Genomic DNA, 19,819 nt, shown 5'->3' with positions numbered 1-19,819 from the left:
TGCCGCGAGTGGCGGCTCCTGTGCACATGCGCGGGAGTGACATCATCGCGGCTTTGACGAATGACAGCGGCGGAGCAGCGAGACCCACCAAGAAGATGGATGCGCCGGACTACAGGGGACGGTGGTGACTTCGCTGGCTCCTGTGTCAGGTAAGTGACACATAATGGACTACTATGCGATGCATAGTAGTCCATTATGCTTTACCTTTGCAGGGAATGAAAGAGGAAGTAAACTCATCAGGGTTTACTTCCTCTTTAATTAAATAGTGGCTGTGCAATATGCACTGAGTAGGCCTAGCAAAAATTGCCCTGGACTTAGCTAAAAGGCCTAGCCCATAGAGGCGCAGCGCAGAAAAAGTTTTAGTGCTGTGACCATGTGCTCAGTCACACCGTGGGTTACCCATGCCCAAGTGTTAATAAGGGCACCCCGGGACAGCCACTTCCCAGCCCATTTCCAGACAAGGTAGACCCATTCAAACCAGGAGGAACTGAGCCTCTCCAGTCTTCCTGGGGGAATTACTCCAGTGCCCCAACTGCCTGTGGGCACCCCGGTTTCTGTTCCAGCTGGTACTAGTCTTCAGAGCCCCCATCATACCAGCAGGAATACTATACAGCCAGCCATTCCTACCAAAAGGCCAGCATGATAGCAGAGTACCTCTACTAAACTCTGATAAGAACAGATACTACACTTGATCTTAGCCAAAAGGTTTATTTTTTTATGCAACAGACAAAAGACCTAACAACGAACATTTTTTTTTATCCAATCATCTTTTAAAAAATAATAATAGTATAGTAGATAAAAATTGACCCATTTATAGTGACCCTAAGCAGGACAGATGATGTTTATCTGCAGTCAGTAATGATGGAGGAATACAGGAAGGAAGATGGGTGTATATAGCTGTATACAGGACAGAACAGATGATATGATCTTTCCTATATCTGGCACCTCTTTCACTGATCATACCTGTATGCACTCAGCTGCCCCGCTCATCTTTATATATGTCAGGCCCCCACACACAAATCTGTAAGCACACACAGCTCTGCCCCCCTCTACACAAACAGCCTCCTCCCTTTACTTGTACTCACAGCCCCCACTTGAAAGGTCACGGTGGTCTTCCTTCTCCCAGGTCCTGTTTCCACATGTCCCTTTGAAAATACATTATAGGCAGCAAAGCAAACACGAGGGGCGCACATACAGGAAGCAGCCAGAGGTGGCAGTACAGAGCTCTGTAAGCTCAATGACACTGATCTGCAACAACTGTGGAGCCAACTCACACAAACCCAGAGAGCCAGCACAGCTACAGATGTAGCCAAGGCAGACCCTTGCTGCTTCCAAGGGGGTCACTCGCACCTCCCCACTTGCCCCTACCTACGGATGCCGAAGGCCAGATGGAAACCACTCCTCAGTAAAAGTCACATGACAGCCCATCTGGAGTTTGCCAAAAAGCACCTAAAGGACTCTCAGACCATAAGAAACAAAATTCTCTGATCTGATGAAACAAAGATTGAACTCTTTGGCCTGAATGGCAAGCGTCCTGTCTGGAGGAAACCAGGCCATGCTCATCACCTGACCAATGCCATCCCTACAGTGAAGCATGGTGGTGGCAGCATCATGTACAGGTACGTGATCCTGCGCAGAGAAATCACTTTACTACTGTATATATGTATACGGTTGGCAAGCAGTTCGAAAAATTTAATTGTAAAAATACAAAAAAAAATTAAAATAAAAAAAACTGCTGACACCATCCACTGTCCTACTGACACCCACCATGTTTTAATACATTTTAAAATGTTTTTTTACACTTTTAAAAGTGTGTGTGTAATATATATATATATATATATATATATATATACACATACATACATACACGCGCATGTGTGTTTGAGCTTTGGGGTGCATACCCTAATGCAATAGACTATGCACACCTGACCTGTAAGTGCTAGACAGGGTTTTGCTGTGTGGAAGAGCTGTGTAAATATCAGGTGTGGATGGAAATGCAAATCCTTTGGCAAATAAAACAACTCCTATATACGGTATATATGTATTTCACCTGTGTATTTATCTTTAACAGTCTCCTAACTCTTTAAAACAATTTAAAGCAAACATACACAGTCCAATTTAATGTGGTAATCAAACCACTTAAAAATTGTATAAAGGAAGAAAAATTTTAGTGACTTTATAATGAATTCACTGCTGATAACATATTCAGAGGTGGAGTTGCTTTAATTTCTTCCATAACTCTGCCACAGGGTCTATGATAATGCCGCTGCAAATGCCGTAATGCAACAAGCGACTACACTTCTGCAGATAGAAGAGACCCTCAGCAAAAAGAACAAGGCCAAACTAGAATGGTACATCCAAACCGACTGTGCTCCATTATCGCTCTTTTACGATGATGACCTCACCATAAACCAAGATGACGATCTGAAGAAAGTCACCATTCAGATAAAGGTACTTCTTAATATCTGGCCATATCCTCTATTAATTGCAAGTTAAAGAATATGTAAACCCAAAATGTCATATTCCTGATATGTGCCTGCTGTACCATGCACAGGTATGTGTATTAGTATATTCCTCTGCTCTCCTATTAAAAACTGCCTCGCCTAGGCATGAGAGCCCAGCTTGGTCAGTTTTCTGGCTGTGCAGGGAGCCCTGCCTGCTCTCCTCCAAAGACCAAACTTGTGCTGACAAGCACCCCCCCCCTGCATAGCCATTCACTGGGAAGTTTAGTGTGCTGCAATTTCTCCTACCCAAGCTCTTTTGCAGCTGAGAACAGAGGGAATGTGATCACTTATAAAAAAAAAAAAGGGGGAAAAATGTATTTATAATGGTGCTGTGTAAATGAAAGATTAATTGCTCCTTTAATCGATTAATTTTTTTTGATCGATTAAAATTCTTTTGATCGGTACTCACCTCTCTGCCGGCTTCCGGGTCTTCAGGGAGTTCCGTTGGAGATCCGGTGACGTCACGGACATCAACGTCACTGGACTCCTCCCCCCTTCCCCTCCGTCTGCTAACGAAAGGAAGGGGGGAGGAGTCCGGTGACGTTGAAGTTCTGATTGAACGTAACGCGTACGGAGGAGGAGCTACGCATGACATCACCCGCTGCTGCCCTATGGAACTAACACGATTGTCGGCTTTACATGCTGTGTTTTTATCATCTTTATGTGAGTAGTTTGTGTTTGAACACAAAAATTTAAATCTTATACTTAAGCGGTGAGCACTTCGATCTTTTGTTTCTACCCATGACCTGGCGTCCTTGCTAAGACCTAAGGAGATGCGAGAGAAGTTTATGGTCCGTGTTAACCCTTTTGATACCCGCTTGCATGACCACCTGTTTGCACAGGGGTCCATGCCATAAGGTGAGAGTGATTAGTTAGACCGGAGGTGGAGGGATTGTCACGCTACTGTGGGAAAAAAATGACTTACGTCAGTGCTACAGTTTGAATTTAAAACGTATTTGTGTGAACTGTGAAGTTAAGTCATGGATTGTGGAAACGAACTAGTGTCAGTTGATTGTATATAGTGTATACCACATTTACCATTGACTAATGCAGAGTTGCAATGCAAGGAGATCATTTAAAAGTAGTTGGATCTGTATGTGTGTTATAATTAATCTAAATTAGTAAATTAATTGATAAAAAAAAAAAAAAAAAAAATTAATCAAACACGAAATCAGTAACAGCCCTAATTTATAATGATTTTTATGTCTATACACAAATGTTTTGCCTTTCAGTTCTATTTTAAACCAAATGGGTTATTTTTACAAGGTGAGAGTTTAAATATACTTTAACTGAATCCCAATCATTTGGGGAGTCAGGGTGATTAGGAGTTTTGTCCTAGGGATTATGTAGATAGGGCATTGCTTTCCTGTATTTGATATGCGTTTCAAACGCATGTCAAACACAAGCCATAGAATTCCCATTCATTTCAAATCATATGAAAGTTCAGAGGATGCTTTTGACTTATGTGTTAAATGTCTTGGGAGGCTGCATGTCCTATTGAGGTGTGTTTGAATTGTAGGCAAACACTGCGTTTTCCTTTCAAATATATGCGCTTCAGCAGTGCTGCATTCAAATAGAAGTGGCTGTGTTTAACAAGAACATATGTCTATATAAGCCCCTTTCTTTATTGTTCATTAAAGTCGTATTAAACCCCAAACCAATTTGGAATATATTGCAGCTTACCAATCATTAGATGTGGTGGCTGCATTAGTTTTCTTTTACTTTATTGCACCTGGTGATCTGGCCAGTAAGGGCCGGTTCACACAGGGGGCGATGCGAGGCGACACCGACTTGCCTCGCCGCGACCTGCCGCGACCTCAGCGGCGACTTGCAAATGACTTCTGTATAGAAGTCAATGCAAGTCGCCCCGAGGTCGCCCAGAAGTAGTACAGGAACCTTTTTTCTGAGTCGGAGCGACTCGAGTCGCTCCTCTCAGAACGGTTTAATTGTACAGAACGGGGGCGACTTGTCAGGTCGTGGCGAGGCAAGTCGTGTCGCCTCGCATCGCCCCCTGTGTGAACCGGCCCTAACACATTTCCTGTCTTGGGGTCTTCCACTCTGGATGAAGCAGCAACAGAGACACATTTGGACAGTAGCATTGTCAGTTTGGGGGGAGGGGAGTGTTAGATGTACTAGTAGATTTGTATAGCAGGATATCTGCGCTAAACCCAATAAACAAACAATACTGTGTGTATATATGAATAAATCAAAAACTTTTGTACAGAAAAAAAGGTGCTGCATCTAAAAAAACAAAATATTCAGTCCATAAACGTGTGTATCCAAAAAAGATGCGCAGTCCCAAAAACTCAAACAAAAAAGCACATAGGAGTGCCAGTATGCTCTCAAATAAACGAATGAACTCAACAAAGGTGAAAATATGCGATTTACAGATATAAAAAATGTGAATGTATAGTCCAAGAAGTGCAAGAAACCATGCAAACAATCAGGACGAACTTCTCAGAAAGACAATCGTTTTTTCTGTTCATCAAACAAGGTAAAAAAACAGATGTGATGGATCTCAAACTATAGAGATCGGATAGGCTCAAACAGGAAGGATCACGGACGTTGTATCCACCGGCTTCTCCAACCGTAGCATCCCTCCTCCTGTAGCGGTCTGTGCTCAGCTTAAAACACTCCTCTCAGAGCCTTCTAATACCATAGATTCCTCCATGGGATGTGTTTATAGCATGAAAAGAAGAGGCTTCATGGTGCAGTACTCAAATTTAAAAGGTATTTATTCTTAAAAAATCATAGGCACTGACGTCCAAATAAAATGGTATTCAGTGTATTTAAAACCAGCCGCGGCTCATGCCAGCCCGCTAGTTTGCAGTGACGTCAAGATCTATAGCTCTGCCCAACGCGTTTCCCCATACAATGCTTCGACTCCCACAGTTGATTTCTTCACACCAAGCTGCTTGCCTATTGCATATTCAGTCTTCCCAGCCTGGTGCAGGTCTACAATTTTGTTTCTGGTGTCCTTCGACAGCTCTTTGGTCTTCACCATAGTGGAGTTTGGAGTGTGACTATTTGAGGTTATGGACAGGTGTCTTTTATACTGATAACAAGTTCAAACAGGGGCCATTAATACCGGTAATGAGTGGAGGACAGAGGAGCTTCTTAAAGAAGAAGATACAGGTCTGTGAGAGACAGAAATCTTGCTTGTTTGTAGGTGACCAAATACTTATTTTCCACTATAATTTGCAAATAAATTCCTTTAAAAATCAGACAATGTGATTGTCTGGATTTGTTTCCACATTTTGTCTCTCATAGTTGAGGTATACCTATGATGACAATTACAGGCCTCTCTCATCTTTTTAAGTGGGAGAACTTGCACAATTGGTGGCTGACTAAATACTTTTTTGCCCCACTGTATGTACAGGCGTCGGTCGGCAAGTGGTTAATATTGGAACCACATTTACGCCACATGAGTCAGTTGGCACCAAAAGTGGCTTGGGTATCACTGACTTAAAGTATAACTAAAGGCAAGACTTTTTGATTTATTTTAGATTAGAGTGCAGAGGGATTAGATTTCATGTGAGTTTTTATTGCTGCTTGTCCCCCATTAAGGAGATTTAGCCTCTGTTTGTCCTGTTTACCATTATCATTGAAGGTGAAATGAAAAGAAAATCACACATTTTGGGTTGTCCCCAGAAAAGCATAAGAGGGGGAATCTTCCAATGGGGACACTAGCCCTAGTGGTCCCCAAGGATTTCCCTTAATTTGCAGGGATTTCCTCTCACTTCCTGTTTGGCTATGGGACAGGAAGTAAAGGGAAATCTCCCCAATGGGACACAAGATGGCCAAAAAAAAAATCTCTGATTTCTGTCCAAAATGAAGAAAATAGTTTTTCCTATAGTTTCACTTTAAGTTCCCTGAGGACGTGTGTGTGAGCCATCAGTCCTGGGTTATTTATTTATTGGCTTTTCAAGTCTGCTTTGGACCCCATTTTCTGGAAACCACAATGCTACTTCCCTACCATGGGTATTAAAATTAGTACCCCTTCCGTGAAAATCCTTCTTTTTCCTGTGTATAACCCAGAAAGGAACATTTATGCAGCAAATTACCCATGCTATTTGTGACCAAGATTCCTTCCGCTTCTATTACAAAGTCTGATCCCACCATTTCCTGGTGGCTCAGACAAATTACTATTTTGTTTGCCACTGTCAAATTCCTCTTGATGATGGCAATACAACTACAAATTTTCAGCAACTGTAAGGTCTCATGCATACGGATGTTTTTACAGCGGCTTTGAGCTTTTTTTGCTGCTTTAGGTCTCATACACATGGACGTTTCAAAAAACGGGCTGTAAAGCTAGTACAGACACCAGGAAAAAAGCAGCGTTAAAAACTCGATTTTTTTTCCACATTTTGCATTGAATTTAATGCACGTTAAGCCTCGTTAGCTTTCAGCCGCGTTTTTCTGTTTCTATTCAAAAACCAATGGTTCCCTATGGGAGCCCATTGATTTGAATAGAAGTCGTACCAGAAGTCGGATCAAGATGCGCCTTGTGTGTTAAGAATTTTGAAGGGGAACCCTGCGGAAATTAAAAAAAAAAATTGCGTGAGGTTCCCCCCCAGGAAGATGCCATGCCCTACGGTCTGGTATGGATCTTAAGGGAAACACTGAAAAAACAAAAAAATGGCGTGGGGTTTCCCCCACGATCCATACCAGACCCTTACCTGAGCACGCAGCCCGGCCAGTCAGGAAAGGGGGTGGGGACGAGTGAGCCCCCCCTCTTGGGCCGTGCCCTCAACATGGGGGGTGGGTGCTTTGGGGCTGGGGGGCGCCCTGCAGCCCCCCGCCCCAAAGCACATTCTCCCTATGTTGATGAGGACAAGGGCCTCTTCCCGACAACCCTGGCCATTGGTTGTCGGGGTCTGCTAATAAGGGGGCCCCCAGATCCCGGCCCCCCACCCTATGTGAATGAGTAAGTGGTACATCGTACCCCTACCCATACACCTGGGGGAAACATGTCAATAAAAAAAAACACAGGTTTTTAAAGTAATTTATTAGGCAGCTCTGGGGGTCTTCTTCTGACTTCGGGGGTCTCTTACGACTTCTCCAGCCTCTTCCCCCGCTCTCCGGTTCTTCTGCCGGGCTCCTCCACTATCTTCTTTCAGCTCTCTTGCTAGCATTGGCCCGGTCTTCTTGCCGCCATCGTCTTCTGTTTTCTGTCTTCTCTCTTCTGTCTTCTCTCCTCTGTCTTCTCTCCTCTGTCTTCCGATGTTGACACAACGCTCTCTCCCGCTGTAATACAGTGTACGTGGGGCGCAAGGATTTATATAGGCATGGGGCGTGGTCCCCGCCCCGTATGACGTCAGAGTCCCATCATGCCCCGGGCTGTGACGCCCCATGCCTATATATATCGTTTCTCCCCGCGTACACTGCATTACAGCGGGAGAGAGCATTGTGTAAACATCGGAAGACAAAAGAGAGAAGACAGAAGAGAGAAGACAGAAGAGAGAAGACGACAGTGGTGGAGAAGACTGGGCCAACGCTAACAAAAGAGCTGGAAGAAGATAGCGGAGGAGCCCGGCAGAAGAACCGGAGAGCTGGAGAAGAGGCAGGAGAAGTCGGAAGAGACCCCCGAAGTCGGAAGAAGACCCCCGGGCTGCCTAATAAATTACTTTAAAAACCTGTGTTGTGTTATTTTTTTTATTGACACTTTTCCCCCAGGTGAATGGGTAGGGGTACGATGTAACCCTTACTTATTCACATAGGGTGGGGGGCCGGGATCTGGGGGCCCCTTATTAAAGGGGGCTCCCGGATTCCGATAAGCTCCCTGTCCGCAGACCCCGACAACCAACGGCCAGGGTTGTCGGGAAGAGGCCCTTGTCCTCATCAACATGGGGACAAGGTGCTTTGGGGTGTGGGAACCGCAGTGCGCCCCCTGCCCCAGAGCACCCACCCCCCATGTTGAGGGCATGCGGCCTGGTACAGCTCAGGTGGAGGGGCACTCGCTTGTCCCCAGCCCCTTTTCTTGACCGGCTGGGCTGCATGCTCGGATAAGGGTCTGGTATGGATCGTGGGGGGGACCCCACACCATTTTTTTCGGTGTGGGGGTTCCCCTTAAGATCCTTACCAGACCGAAGGGCCTGGTATTGTCCTGGGCGGGAACCTCGCGCAAATTTTTTTCACATTTCCGCGGGGTTCCCCTTCAAGATTCTCAACACACAAGTCGAACCGCACGTCGGATCATCTTGATCGGCGATCGGCTGTGGAGGGGGCGAGAACGGCTGGCTCAGGCTCTAGCATCTTGCCGAAAGGCTGAGCCAGGTGCAGGTCCTGGGTTGTGCATGGATCTCGACTATTGTCAAGCTATTGCCCCAGTCTGGAGTTTCTCTGTGATGTCAGCCAACAGCGGCTGAAAATGGTTCGCAGTGGTGCAGAACGAATTACACTCCTGTGATCCATAGAGATTTTTCTTTTACTATAAATCTGTTCACCACCACCCAGATCTGTAAGATTTTTATTGCGTTCCATATTGCGCCTCAGTGAGGAGATCTCTGTTCATTTCCTGTCTTAGTTACCATGTGCCACCTGGGAAGGAAGTTACATAGTCCATCAAGTCCAACCTATGTGTGTGGTTATAGGTCAGTATTACATTGTATATCCCTGTATGTTGCTGATTTTACTGTTGTGGGTTTAGTAACACTTTAAAGTGATTGTAACCCTAGAAAGTTAAACATGGTCTATAGCATAGTGCTTGTGCCATTTGTCCCATTGTATGATATAAAATGCCTGGTTGATCCTGCCTGTTCCTGTGTCCCCGTGTGCTGACCACGGTAATCATGGCTGCTTATCCATGATATTGTGGTCAGTTTACATGCTTTACAAGCTTTAACCAGACACTGATAGAAGTCACAAGACTGTATTTCCGTGTTCTGTGTACTGTGGGGGGACCAGATCTAGTGCATGCAGATTCCCGGGTTTAGTAACACTTTAATTATTAGGGTTCAGGTGAGGGTAGGGTTAAGTGTTAAGATCTGGTTAACTAGTAAGGATAGGGAACAGATCATGGAATTAAAGGACACATTTATTTATGCCTTTAACAACCAACGGCAGCTTCTGGAAGACCAATATTGCTGTACAGTGGTAAAGAAAAGACCAACATCTTATCACTTGTCAAATCTTGTCTCATTTAAAGTGTTACAGCAGAATGCTGCTCTGAGCATTTAGAAATGTTCAAATCTGTGCCAGCTCAGCAGGCGCTACATGACTTCCCAGCACGCACCTCACTCCATAAAGAATGATGTACCCATAGACTCTGGGAGACAGAATGTGTGAGGTCAGGGAGCTGACAAAGCAGGAGCTGTCAGACATCAGATGACTTCTGTCCCTTAACACTCAAGATAAAGAGACAAGCTCAAGCTAAGTGAATAAAGCTAAATGTGGGACGCAATATAAATCTTTCATAGGTCAGCCTGTGCACTATAATAATATAGTACTGAATAATCAGATTGCATAAACCCACTTGTGACTGGTTCTATTTAAATAAGACACTTAAAGCTTCATAACTAAATAACTTGAGTCTTCTGTCTCCCCTGTCAATCCTCCACCCAACATTTAGATAAGGGTTAGTAGCTTAGAGATAATGCAACTTAAACCCCTGATATTCAGGTATTTTTTGTTATTGTTGGAAAGGCCAAATTGAAGTTAACATAAAATGTACTTTCTTACCAGATGGATTTCTCACATTAGATATAGAAAAGCTCACTTGCACCACTGTAAGAGCTGGTAAGCTTTTTGCCTGCAAATTTGGGGACCCTGTCTATAGCACAATAGTACTGGTCACCTAACACTCCCCTTAGGATGTGACTTGACCCCCTTGGTGACAGCCGCACGCAAATATGTGGCCTATCAGCGCCTAGTCCTTGTTGACGAGGGGCTGCATATTTGTGTGAATTGCTGTCCATACAGTTGCGCCAAGAGCGGGCGCGCTGCATGCTCCCGACGTAGTTGCCTAAAAAGGGAAAAAAGGGAGTTTTCAGGTCACTTGACCGCTGTGACCGCCAATCACGGTGGTCACATGCTCTTAAGCTCTTAGGGCCAGGAGGGTTCGGCGTGAAGAGGTTAAAGTGGTTGTAAACCCGTAAATATACCCTGGTCTAAGGTAATACACAGAGATGAAGCAAATCCTATATAAGTTGTAACTGTCTAACTGTAGTCCTCTCTACATCTGTTCAAAGTGCTGAGTTAGACAGCCACACAGTCTTTGGAAGATATTACCAATGTGCTAACCAGACCAGGGATGACACGGCATCGCCTCCCAATGGCATGACACATGGTAATGGACGGACTACTGTTCCCAGCCAGTCCTTTGCTGTCAATGCTGTGTTTCCCGGCCACAGCATTCTACACTGTTCTTGATAACTTCCCTTGCTCTGTTACACTTACCTTTGGTTACTTGACCGTTCTGTGTCCCCGGTCACAGAACTCTGCTCTACTCCATTTTACTGCTACTTCTTCTATCCTGGTCTTGTCCAGCATTCAAGTCCTTTGTTCCCCTGTCACAGCTGTTTGATACCTTTTTTAAAGACGAAGATCTTTATCTGAAACTCTCTCTCCGCAGTTCCTCCACCCCTCCTCGGCGCATCCCCGCATGGGGACGCCCGGAACAGCACCTCACTACTCCATGCTGTCTTTCCTTTGCTTTAGACTCCTCCCTAGCAGCATGTGACCCCAGCTTATATGGGAGGCCTGCCCCCTGTCAATACCAAAAGATAATGGTCAGGGCTCCTCACATGAGCTGCCTGCCACTCAGACTTCAGGTCCAAACCCTGTTCCAGAACCATCTTTTTGAAAGCAGGAGAGGCATCTCTGAATCAGAGCACAGGTGACCACACCCACCACTACACTGAACACTCCCAGTCCCAAAATCAAAACAACCAGGCCTAGCATAAAGCACAGGCCTGGCTAAATTTACCTGCACTTGGGCCCTGAGTAGGGTTGCCACCTATTCTTCAAATCAAACCCGAACACTTTAGTGGCACACAGTATATTTTTTAATAGTATGAACTGTAGATATATTTTGCTATTAAATTACATTTCTAATCATATGGCATTAATAACAAGAGTCCCCCTTTACATCAGAGTCCACAGAGTTCCCCTATAACATCTGAACTGGCAGAGTTCCCTTTCACTGTACGGGGGATTCTACAGACTCTGATGTAAGGGAGAACTCTGGGGCCTCTAAGGGATGCTCTGGGAACCCTGATTTAAGGGGGCACACTATGCATTCTGATGTACAGAGTGGAATCTGATGTAAGGGGAGATCACTGTGGCCTCTGGTGTAAAGGGGAACTCTGATGTAAGGGATGCTCTGATATCTCAGATTTACCTTTTAGTGTACTCACTCAGAGGCAGGAGAGACAAGAGGAGGGAGACTTCAGTCACAGACAGGGATGGATGGTGAGCTCACTCACCCCTTGGGAGTCAGCACCTCTCATTCAGATGTATCTGAGGCTGCTAGACTTCCAATTTCTGACCCCCACTATCCTTTTTCTGAGACACAGCGCCGGGGATTGGACTGTGGGCAGACACAGAAGGGTGGGTGGGGGGGGGAGAAAGAGGTGCAGATTGAGCCCTCTCTCCTCTCCTGTCAGTGCAGGGGGCAGGGGGTAATTGTTAGTATTGTTAGTGCTGGCTTTGGGCAGTGTGTAAAAGAGTGTAACACACACTCTCAGCTTGGCCAACTGCAGCCAGAAAACCTGCTGGCAAGCCATAGTCCACTCTGAATAATGTGTCCGGGTTTCAGGCAGTCTGAAATCCGGACGCATGATTCCCAACCCGAACTGTCCGGGTGAATCCCGGACAGGTGGCAACCCTAGCCCTGAGCTAGAATAATCCTACTCTAGCACCTTTAGGTAGTGGGTAGTTGTACATAAAATGCACTTTTTATCTTTCAAAAAGTGCTTCCCAGTTCTAAAACTTTCATCCAAATTCTAAGTTGCTGCATTTGTAAATTTTAAGAGCTAATATAAAATAATAGTAGTGGTAAAAAAAAAAGCACTCGTGGCCGTAATTAAAGGGGTTGTAAAGGTAAATGTTTTTTCTCCTTAATGCATTCTATGCATTAAGGTGAAAAAACAACTGACACTGCCTGCCCCCCCCCGTTTTACTTACCTGACCCCTCAAAAATCCCCCGCTCGCCCCCGCCGTCTTCTTCACCACTCAGCCTGGCCGCTGATTGGCTGGAGTGGATGGATGGAAAGCAGCGCAGCCATTGGCTCGCGCTGCTGTCAATCACATCCACTGACGCGGAGCACCGGGGGGTGGGGCCGTGTGATACAGCGAGCGGCTATAGCCGCCGGGTGTATCACGGGAGCGCGCCTGCAGGTGCTTCTCATCATGCGAGGGAGCTCGCATGAACGTGAGAAGTATCTGCGGGAAGAAGCAGAGACAGCCGCTGAGGGACCCCAAAAGAGCAGGTTCGGGGCCACTCTGTGCAAAACGAGCTGCACAGCGGATGTAAGTATAACGTTTGTTATTTAAAAAAAAAAAAAATTACTTTATAGTCCCTTTAACCTTTTTTGTTGGTTAATTCTCCTTTAAGGAGGTGTGGCAGGGGGCGTGTCCTATGTCTACATACGTTTGCCAGTAGGTGTCCCTCATTCCCATCTCAAAATGTTGGGCGGTATGATATTAGAGGAACAAGCTATGACCTTATAGCTCTTCCTGTTCCCAGATGCCATCCCATGATGCCACCATCAAAGCAGAGACAGGAGTGGGCAGGCCTCTGATGATGTGCCTAGGCCCTGACATATAAATTGATCTGCTGCTTCAAATCTGGAGTTACAGTATATATCAGCAGTATTTTTTCCTGCTGGCTTTGTCACATTAAACCATGCTAACGAATCCCTGTTAGATGACATTAGATGACGCAAATATTGACGTTTTGCTATAGGTCTGCTTTATATGTGAAAATGACATTTCAAATTTGCGCTTTTATTCCCGAAGAATTAACCAAAGATGGAAATCGGCTTTAAACCTCTGAAAGCAAGTTGCATATAGCTGCAGTGTTAAAGCGTGTTTTGACAATTCCTCAGCCTCTTCCAAGAAGCGTGTGAAAGTGTAAAGTGTTTTGTCAACGTATCACTTCAGCAGCAATGAGTCTGGCTGCTGAGTGGTTTGTTAAAGGGAAATGTAACTTTTACAGCCATATTTCTTGATCTGTATTTTGTGCTTTATTAGAAGATAACAAAAACTCACCCGCCTTTTGTTGCATGGTGCATATCCATTCTTTGAAAATGCAAGAAACTTGAGTGCTGCTAAAATCAGTATTAATTAATAGTAATGTGAACAGCTGCAAACACTAGGGAGTGCACTCAAAACACTAACATAAATTATTAAACAAGGATAATGGTGCGCTTATTCAGTACAATCCCACAATCATTAATTGCATCAAATAAATAAAATTAAGTGACAACTGAATAGAGTGAAAAAATTTGAAACAAAGCAAATAAAAAATGAATAAATTCTAAGTAGAATACATCTATCTATCTATCTATCTATATAGATATATATATATATGTGTAGCACTAACCCCCGAAGGAGCTGCTGGTTAGATTTGGGCTTACCGTTACCTTCTGTCTTCCTCGTTGTACATCTAGGGGTGTCCCGTGGTAATGGTCCAGTAACTTAAAAGACCGACAACAGATCCACTTGAATGGATTTTATTTGCAAAACGTAAACAATGAACAGTCTCTTAAATTGGGATCAGTGGGTTGGAAAAGGAATTCAGATACTCTTAGTTTCAAAGTCAAATTGTTGAAGAACTTGCTCACTTTGACTGCATCCAGAGAATAGCCATTCGCAACTGGATGATCACTCAGGTTGCACAGTCCTTCTCTCACAAGGCCTAGCAGCCAACAAGGTGCTTACTTAGGAACAAGTATCTGCCACAGACGTTGTAGAACATACAAGATACTGTCTCTGCCACAGACGTTGTTGTAGAACACGTAGGGAAACTAAGCTTGAAAACACTTGTAGGATACCTGGATCTCTCAGCCAGCTTGGCGATATCCACAAGACCGGATTCTCTCGGATACTTCAGCCCTTCCAGACTCTTACTAAGAAACCAACCCGTATGTGGTCTTCTTCTAAAGAGTCCTCCCCTGGAATGCTTGAAGTCACTGGGTCTCTCCCGAACCGGAGACGGCACCCAACCACCTCAGAATCATTCTTTAGCCAGCCCTGAGACATTAAAGTCGGGTGGATCCGCACCCCAGGCCATAGCCTTCCTGGGGGCTGGTCAGGAGGACCAGGACTATGAAGTCAGTACATCATTCTGGACCGGAACCGCAAACCACGTGACGTCCACATCTTAAATACCCTCTCCCAGAAAGCACAGTGAGAATGCCACTCCCACTGGGCGGGCTCCGAGAGAGAGTAACTTAAACACCTAACCAGACCATAGTTCCAATGTCTGCCAGAAGAGACAGTGCCCCCTGTGGACAGGCTGAACATTTCACAGTCCAGTCAGACTGATGCTGAAGTCTAATTTAGATAAGTGTACCCAAATCTGCAGTTTAGGCAATTTTAACTTTGAAAAAACGCATAGCGTGTCCTCTTCAGAAGCGGCCGTTACACAATATATGGATGACAAATTTAGTCCATTTGATAAAAGAGAAACTAACTTCAATGACAGAGGAGATCAGACAGGAAAAAACACCACCAGTAAAGCCCCATACACACTATCAGATTTTCTGCTGATTTTTGTCTTCAGATTTACCAAAAACCATGTAGTGCAAGGGCCTGCCTGATTGCATACAAATTGAAACTCCTAAGGTTTGACCTCATATTATATGGTTTTGGTAAATCTATAAGGAAAAAATTTGCAGAAAATCTGTTAGTGTGTATGGGGCTTAAGTGTATAGATTGGTCGCTAACCTTCAGATATGACCAAATGGTCAAATAAAGCTCAATGAATAGCCGATGGGAACCCGGCTGGTGCGTATATGCAGACACATTTCCGATCTTATGCCTCCATCCTCAACCACCACTCCAGATTTAATCATAGGGTCAGAGAAACATCAGATCTCCAATGAAGATTCCGATAGGTCTGTAAGGACTCACTCCAATAATGTGCATCTTGCACAACCGTCACTCAGAAAGAGAACAAAAATATCCATAGTGCAATAATGCTAATTTAAAAATAACAATTTATTCAATGACTGCTTACATAAAGGTAAGGTAATATCCGCAGTAGCGATAGAAGTAGTGAAACACTCGCCTCCTCACCACACTTCCGTTCAAGGCCCCCCCCGATGCGTTGCGTCACTGGTCACGTGACTTTCCCAATCTTTGCCTTTCTAGAGACTTTTAGAATTGGAACTAAGACCCATAATACTTTCAGAAGGTATCATCTTTAAAAAAATAAATGGAAAGTTACCTTAAATAGAAAATTGTTTATGTTCACCTGTTCCACCAACCGTTATTGGAATCTTTGCTCTGTTAAGAGCTATGGTCACCCAAAGAACCTTCATATCTGAGACTTCTCAGTTGGAACCACAGTATGTAGAGGGTAGACCAGGCATCCAACACATTCCAGGTGACAGTTCTTTAGGGGTAACAGTGTTTCAGCTCAAAAAAGTAAATTGTTAGAAATTAACAATGACAAAAAAGACCCTGCAATAATTTGTGACATGAAAGTGTAACTAAAGAAAAATGCTTTTTTGCCATCTGTGTCCTATTGGGGAGATTTTACTTCACTTCCTGTCCCATAGTTAAAACAGGAAGAGCTGCCGCTACTACAGTGATTCTCTGCTTCTCCAGAGTTTGGCCAAGTATGGAATATGCATGCTTACATTGGTTTAAGGTGGACCAATCTAACTGAGCAAAAAAAAAAACCTACCTGTTGTTCAGCTTTAAAGCAGCTACCTACTGAATAAATACTAAATAAAACAATGCAAAGGTAGGCAACATAAATTGCCTGCACACATCCTGGCTCCCTGGTTTGCCTCCAGAGCCCTGAGAAATATCCAACCTATCTGGCTATGTTAGAAAATTCTGTGTATAGCCCTACAGAACAGACAGTGCACAATCCACATGGGCTTTGCTGTTTCTTTACTGCAAACAGGAACTTTATTACAGAAAAAAGACATAGAGTTTAACCATAGAGCAGCTACAAACTTGTAAACTCTGCCATCTACTGGTTAGTGTACAAAAATACATGAACAACACCCCCACTCAACAACTACTCATTATATTAGTCCCATCTCGGGTCTCGGTTCTATAAATCTGTTTCTTGTAAGCAATTTCATCAACGCATCTGATCCACTTTTGTTTCTCATGAGTTGAAAGTCTTTGCATCTCATCCCATGAATCTGGCTCTGGTTTTAACACTACGCAAGCAACATAGGACAGATGTTCGGGTGGGATGCCTTTATTGCTTCTGATTTCTTCTTCTACAGTGTTTGGATTGTCTGAAGTTTCATCATCAATTACACTTCTACCGATGGTTACCTTGTTTGTGTCTTGGTGTAGAATTCTCTATCACTTTTGAAATTCACTGTACCCCACAAGCACATCTTCCTTTTTGCAAGCATGCGATTTTATAAGTTTTTTGTTTGGGATGTGCACATAGGTTTTGCTTCCAAACATTTTTAGATGGTTCAAATTTGGGGGTTTTCCATTCCACAATTCATATGCAGTTAAATCCCCCCCAATATGTGGTTGGCATGTCTGCATCAAATAGCATGGTTCTTCCTCTCTCACACAGTTCATTCTTTCTGCAGCCCTGTTTTGTTCTGGGTTGTATGGTACAGTAGTTTGAAATATTATGCCATGCTTTCTGAGCATCACCTGTGTTTTTTATCACCTGTATATTCAGTTTCATTGTCTGTGCGCAATACACATTTTGCCAAATTTGTTGCTTACTTGAGCCAAATACTGTTCAAGTTTCTCTGGTACTTTTGTCATGTAAGAGATACTGTATTTATAGATTACTCAATTGAGATGATGATCTTGGGTCAGTAACTCCAGTCAATTTAAAGCATTTTTTTACGTGGGTATCACCCCCTGTATGTACAGGATATAATGTTAAGTTAGTCTAGGGCAGTGATGGCGAACCTTGGCACTCCAGATGTTTTGGAACTACAATTCCCAGGATACTCATCTACACTGCTGAGTGCATGAGCATCATGGGAAATGTAGTTCCAAAACATCTGGGGTGCCAAGGTTAGCCATCACTGGTTTAGGGCAATGGTCAGCAAACTGTGGCTTGCGGGCCGGATGCGGCCCTTTGCTTGCCTTTATCCAGCCCTTGTGGCGCTATTCTATCTCATTAACAGCAATGATGAGGCAACATTCCTCCCACTGACACCAACAATGGGACAAGATTCCTCTCACTAATACTAAAGGCACAATGTATTTGTTTTACTCCCACAAAACACCAAGCCTGTGGCATTGTTTACTTTGACTCCGGGGCATTTTCTACTCCCAATATCCACAGTCTGCCCCCCCCCCACCCCCAACGCCTTAAAGACAATAAACTGGCCCTTAGTTTAGAAAGCTTGCAGACCCCAGGTCAAGGGGTAAATAATAATAATACTTGCTTTGCTTCATCAGAGTCAGTTACGGCCTTCTTTGTTCCCATCCAAGAAAGTGGAAGGGCCCCTGTTATCATAACGAATTGTCCTGAATTTGGTTTGAACACAGATCTGCAAACTTCATAGAAGTTCTCATGCCAGACCCAAACCCATTGAAATCAATAGAAATCAAATCTGTCAAACTGAAAATGACTATTTTCTGGCTTAATAGACAAAGAGTTGTCAAAAAAAATAGCACGGGGGGGGGGGGGGGGGGGGGAAGTGTGGGCACTACCCTTGGAAACATGTGCCAGTGCAAACAAATAAAAAATAATATGGCCAGGAGCAGTGATTTTTATTTTTAAAGCACAGACATTTTTAACCACTCCAGTTCCGAAAGGTTTTACCCACTTCCTGCCCAGGCCATTTTTTGCAATATGGCACTGCGTTACTTTAACTGAAAAATTGTGCAGTCATGCGACACTGCACCCAAATAATTGATGTCCTTTTTTTCCCACAAATAGAACTTTCTTTTGGTGGTATTTTATCACCTCTGCGGTTTTTATTTTTTGTGCTATAAACAAAACAAGAGCGACATTTTTGAAATAAAAAAAAAACATAATTTTTTTACTTTGTAATATAAAACATATCCAATAAAAAAAATTTAAATCAAATTTGTTCATCAGTTTAGGTCAATATGTATTCTGCTACATATTTTTGGTAAAAAATATCCCATCGGACATTTTTGACACATTTTTGGGACCATTGTCATTTATACAGTAATCACTGCTATATAAATGCAGTGATTCCTGTGTAAATGACACTGGCAGTGAAAGGGTTAACCAGTGGGTGGCAGTGTAGGGGTTAAGTGTTCCTAGGGGTGTGTTACTAACTGTGGGGGGGTTGGGCTTTCATTTAGTGTACACTGATCTCTGCTCCAATCACATGGAGCAGAGATCAGCGTCACTAGTTGCTAGGCAGAATGGAAAAATGTTGTTTATACAGCATTTCCTCCATTCGGCCGCTCCGTGAGACGATCGCGGGGATGCCCGCGGCGATCGAGTCCGCGGGTCCCGCGACCGGACTCACGGGGGTCCCGACCAGCGCGGGAGCGCGCCGCCGGCGGCGCGCTCCCGAAGGCAGGGCGGCATCGAATATTGGACGTACATGTACGCCAATATGCCTGCCCGTGCCATTCTGTCGACGTACATCGTCGTGCGCTGGTCGGGAAGTGGTTAAATGTAGCCTATGGAGATTTTTAAGGGTAAATGTTTGTCACCGTTCCACGAGCGAGCGCAATTTTGAGGCATGACATGTTGGGTATCAATTTACTCGGCGTAAAATTATCTTTCACAATATAAAAAAAATTGGGCTAATTTTACTGCTGTCTTATTTTTTTATTCAAAAAAGTGATTTTTTTTTCCAAAAACGGTGCGCTTGTAAGACCGCTGCGCAAATACAGTGTGAAAAAAAGTATTGCAATGACTGCCATTTTATTCTCTAGGGAGTTATGCCGTGTACACACAAGCGAATTGTCCGGCGGAATTGGTACGGCAAACAATCCGCCGGACTTTATAACAAATGGACTTGGCCAGACACGGATGCTCCGAAAGTCTGGCGATTTCTAACGCGATGATGTACAGCACGTACGACGGAACTAGAAAAAGGAAGTTAAATAGCCAGTAGCTTCCTTCTCGTACTTGCTTCAGAGCATGTGTCATTCTTAGTCCGCCGGACTAGCACACTGACGAACGGATTGTCCGCTGAAAGCCAAGTCCGGTGGAC

General features: G+C 44.1%; 1 protein-coding gene across 6 annotated transcripts in view; it reads left to right on the top strand.

The window, feature by feature from the left end:
• Positions 1–19,819, top strand: part of LOC143997622 (uncharacterized) — a 238,961-nt gene that overhangs the window by 175,526 nt on the left and 43,616 nt on the right. For all 6 annotated transcript variants that reach the window (XM_077493318.1, XM_077493319.1, XM_077493321.1 and 3 more), the window contains one exon: positions 2,250–2,451. In XM_077493318.1, coding sequence (XP_077349444.1) covers positions 2,250–2,451 — 202 coding nt within the window. The remainder of the gene's footprint in view (positions 1–2,249; positions 2,452–19,819) is intronic.

This window comes from Lithobates pipiens, unplaced genomic scaffold, assembly GCF_037356315.1.
Source record: "Lithobates pipiens isolate NorthernLeopardFrog02 unplaced genomic scaffold, aLitPip1_a1.2 Scaffold_19, whole genome shotgun sequence".
Classification (NCBI taxonomy): domain Eukaryota; kingdom Metazoa; phylum Chordata; class Amphibia; order Anura; family Ranidae; genus Lithobates; species Lithobates pipiens.
The sequence above is the reverse complement of the archived record's forward strand: the minus strand, read 5'-3'. Positions and strand labels throughout refer to the sequence as shown.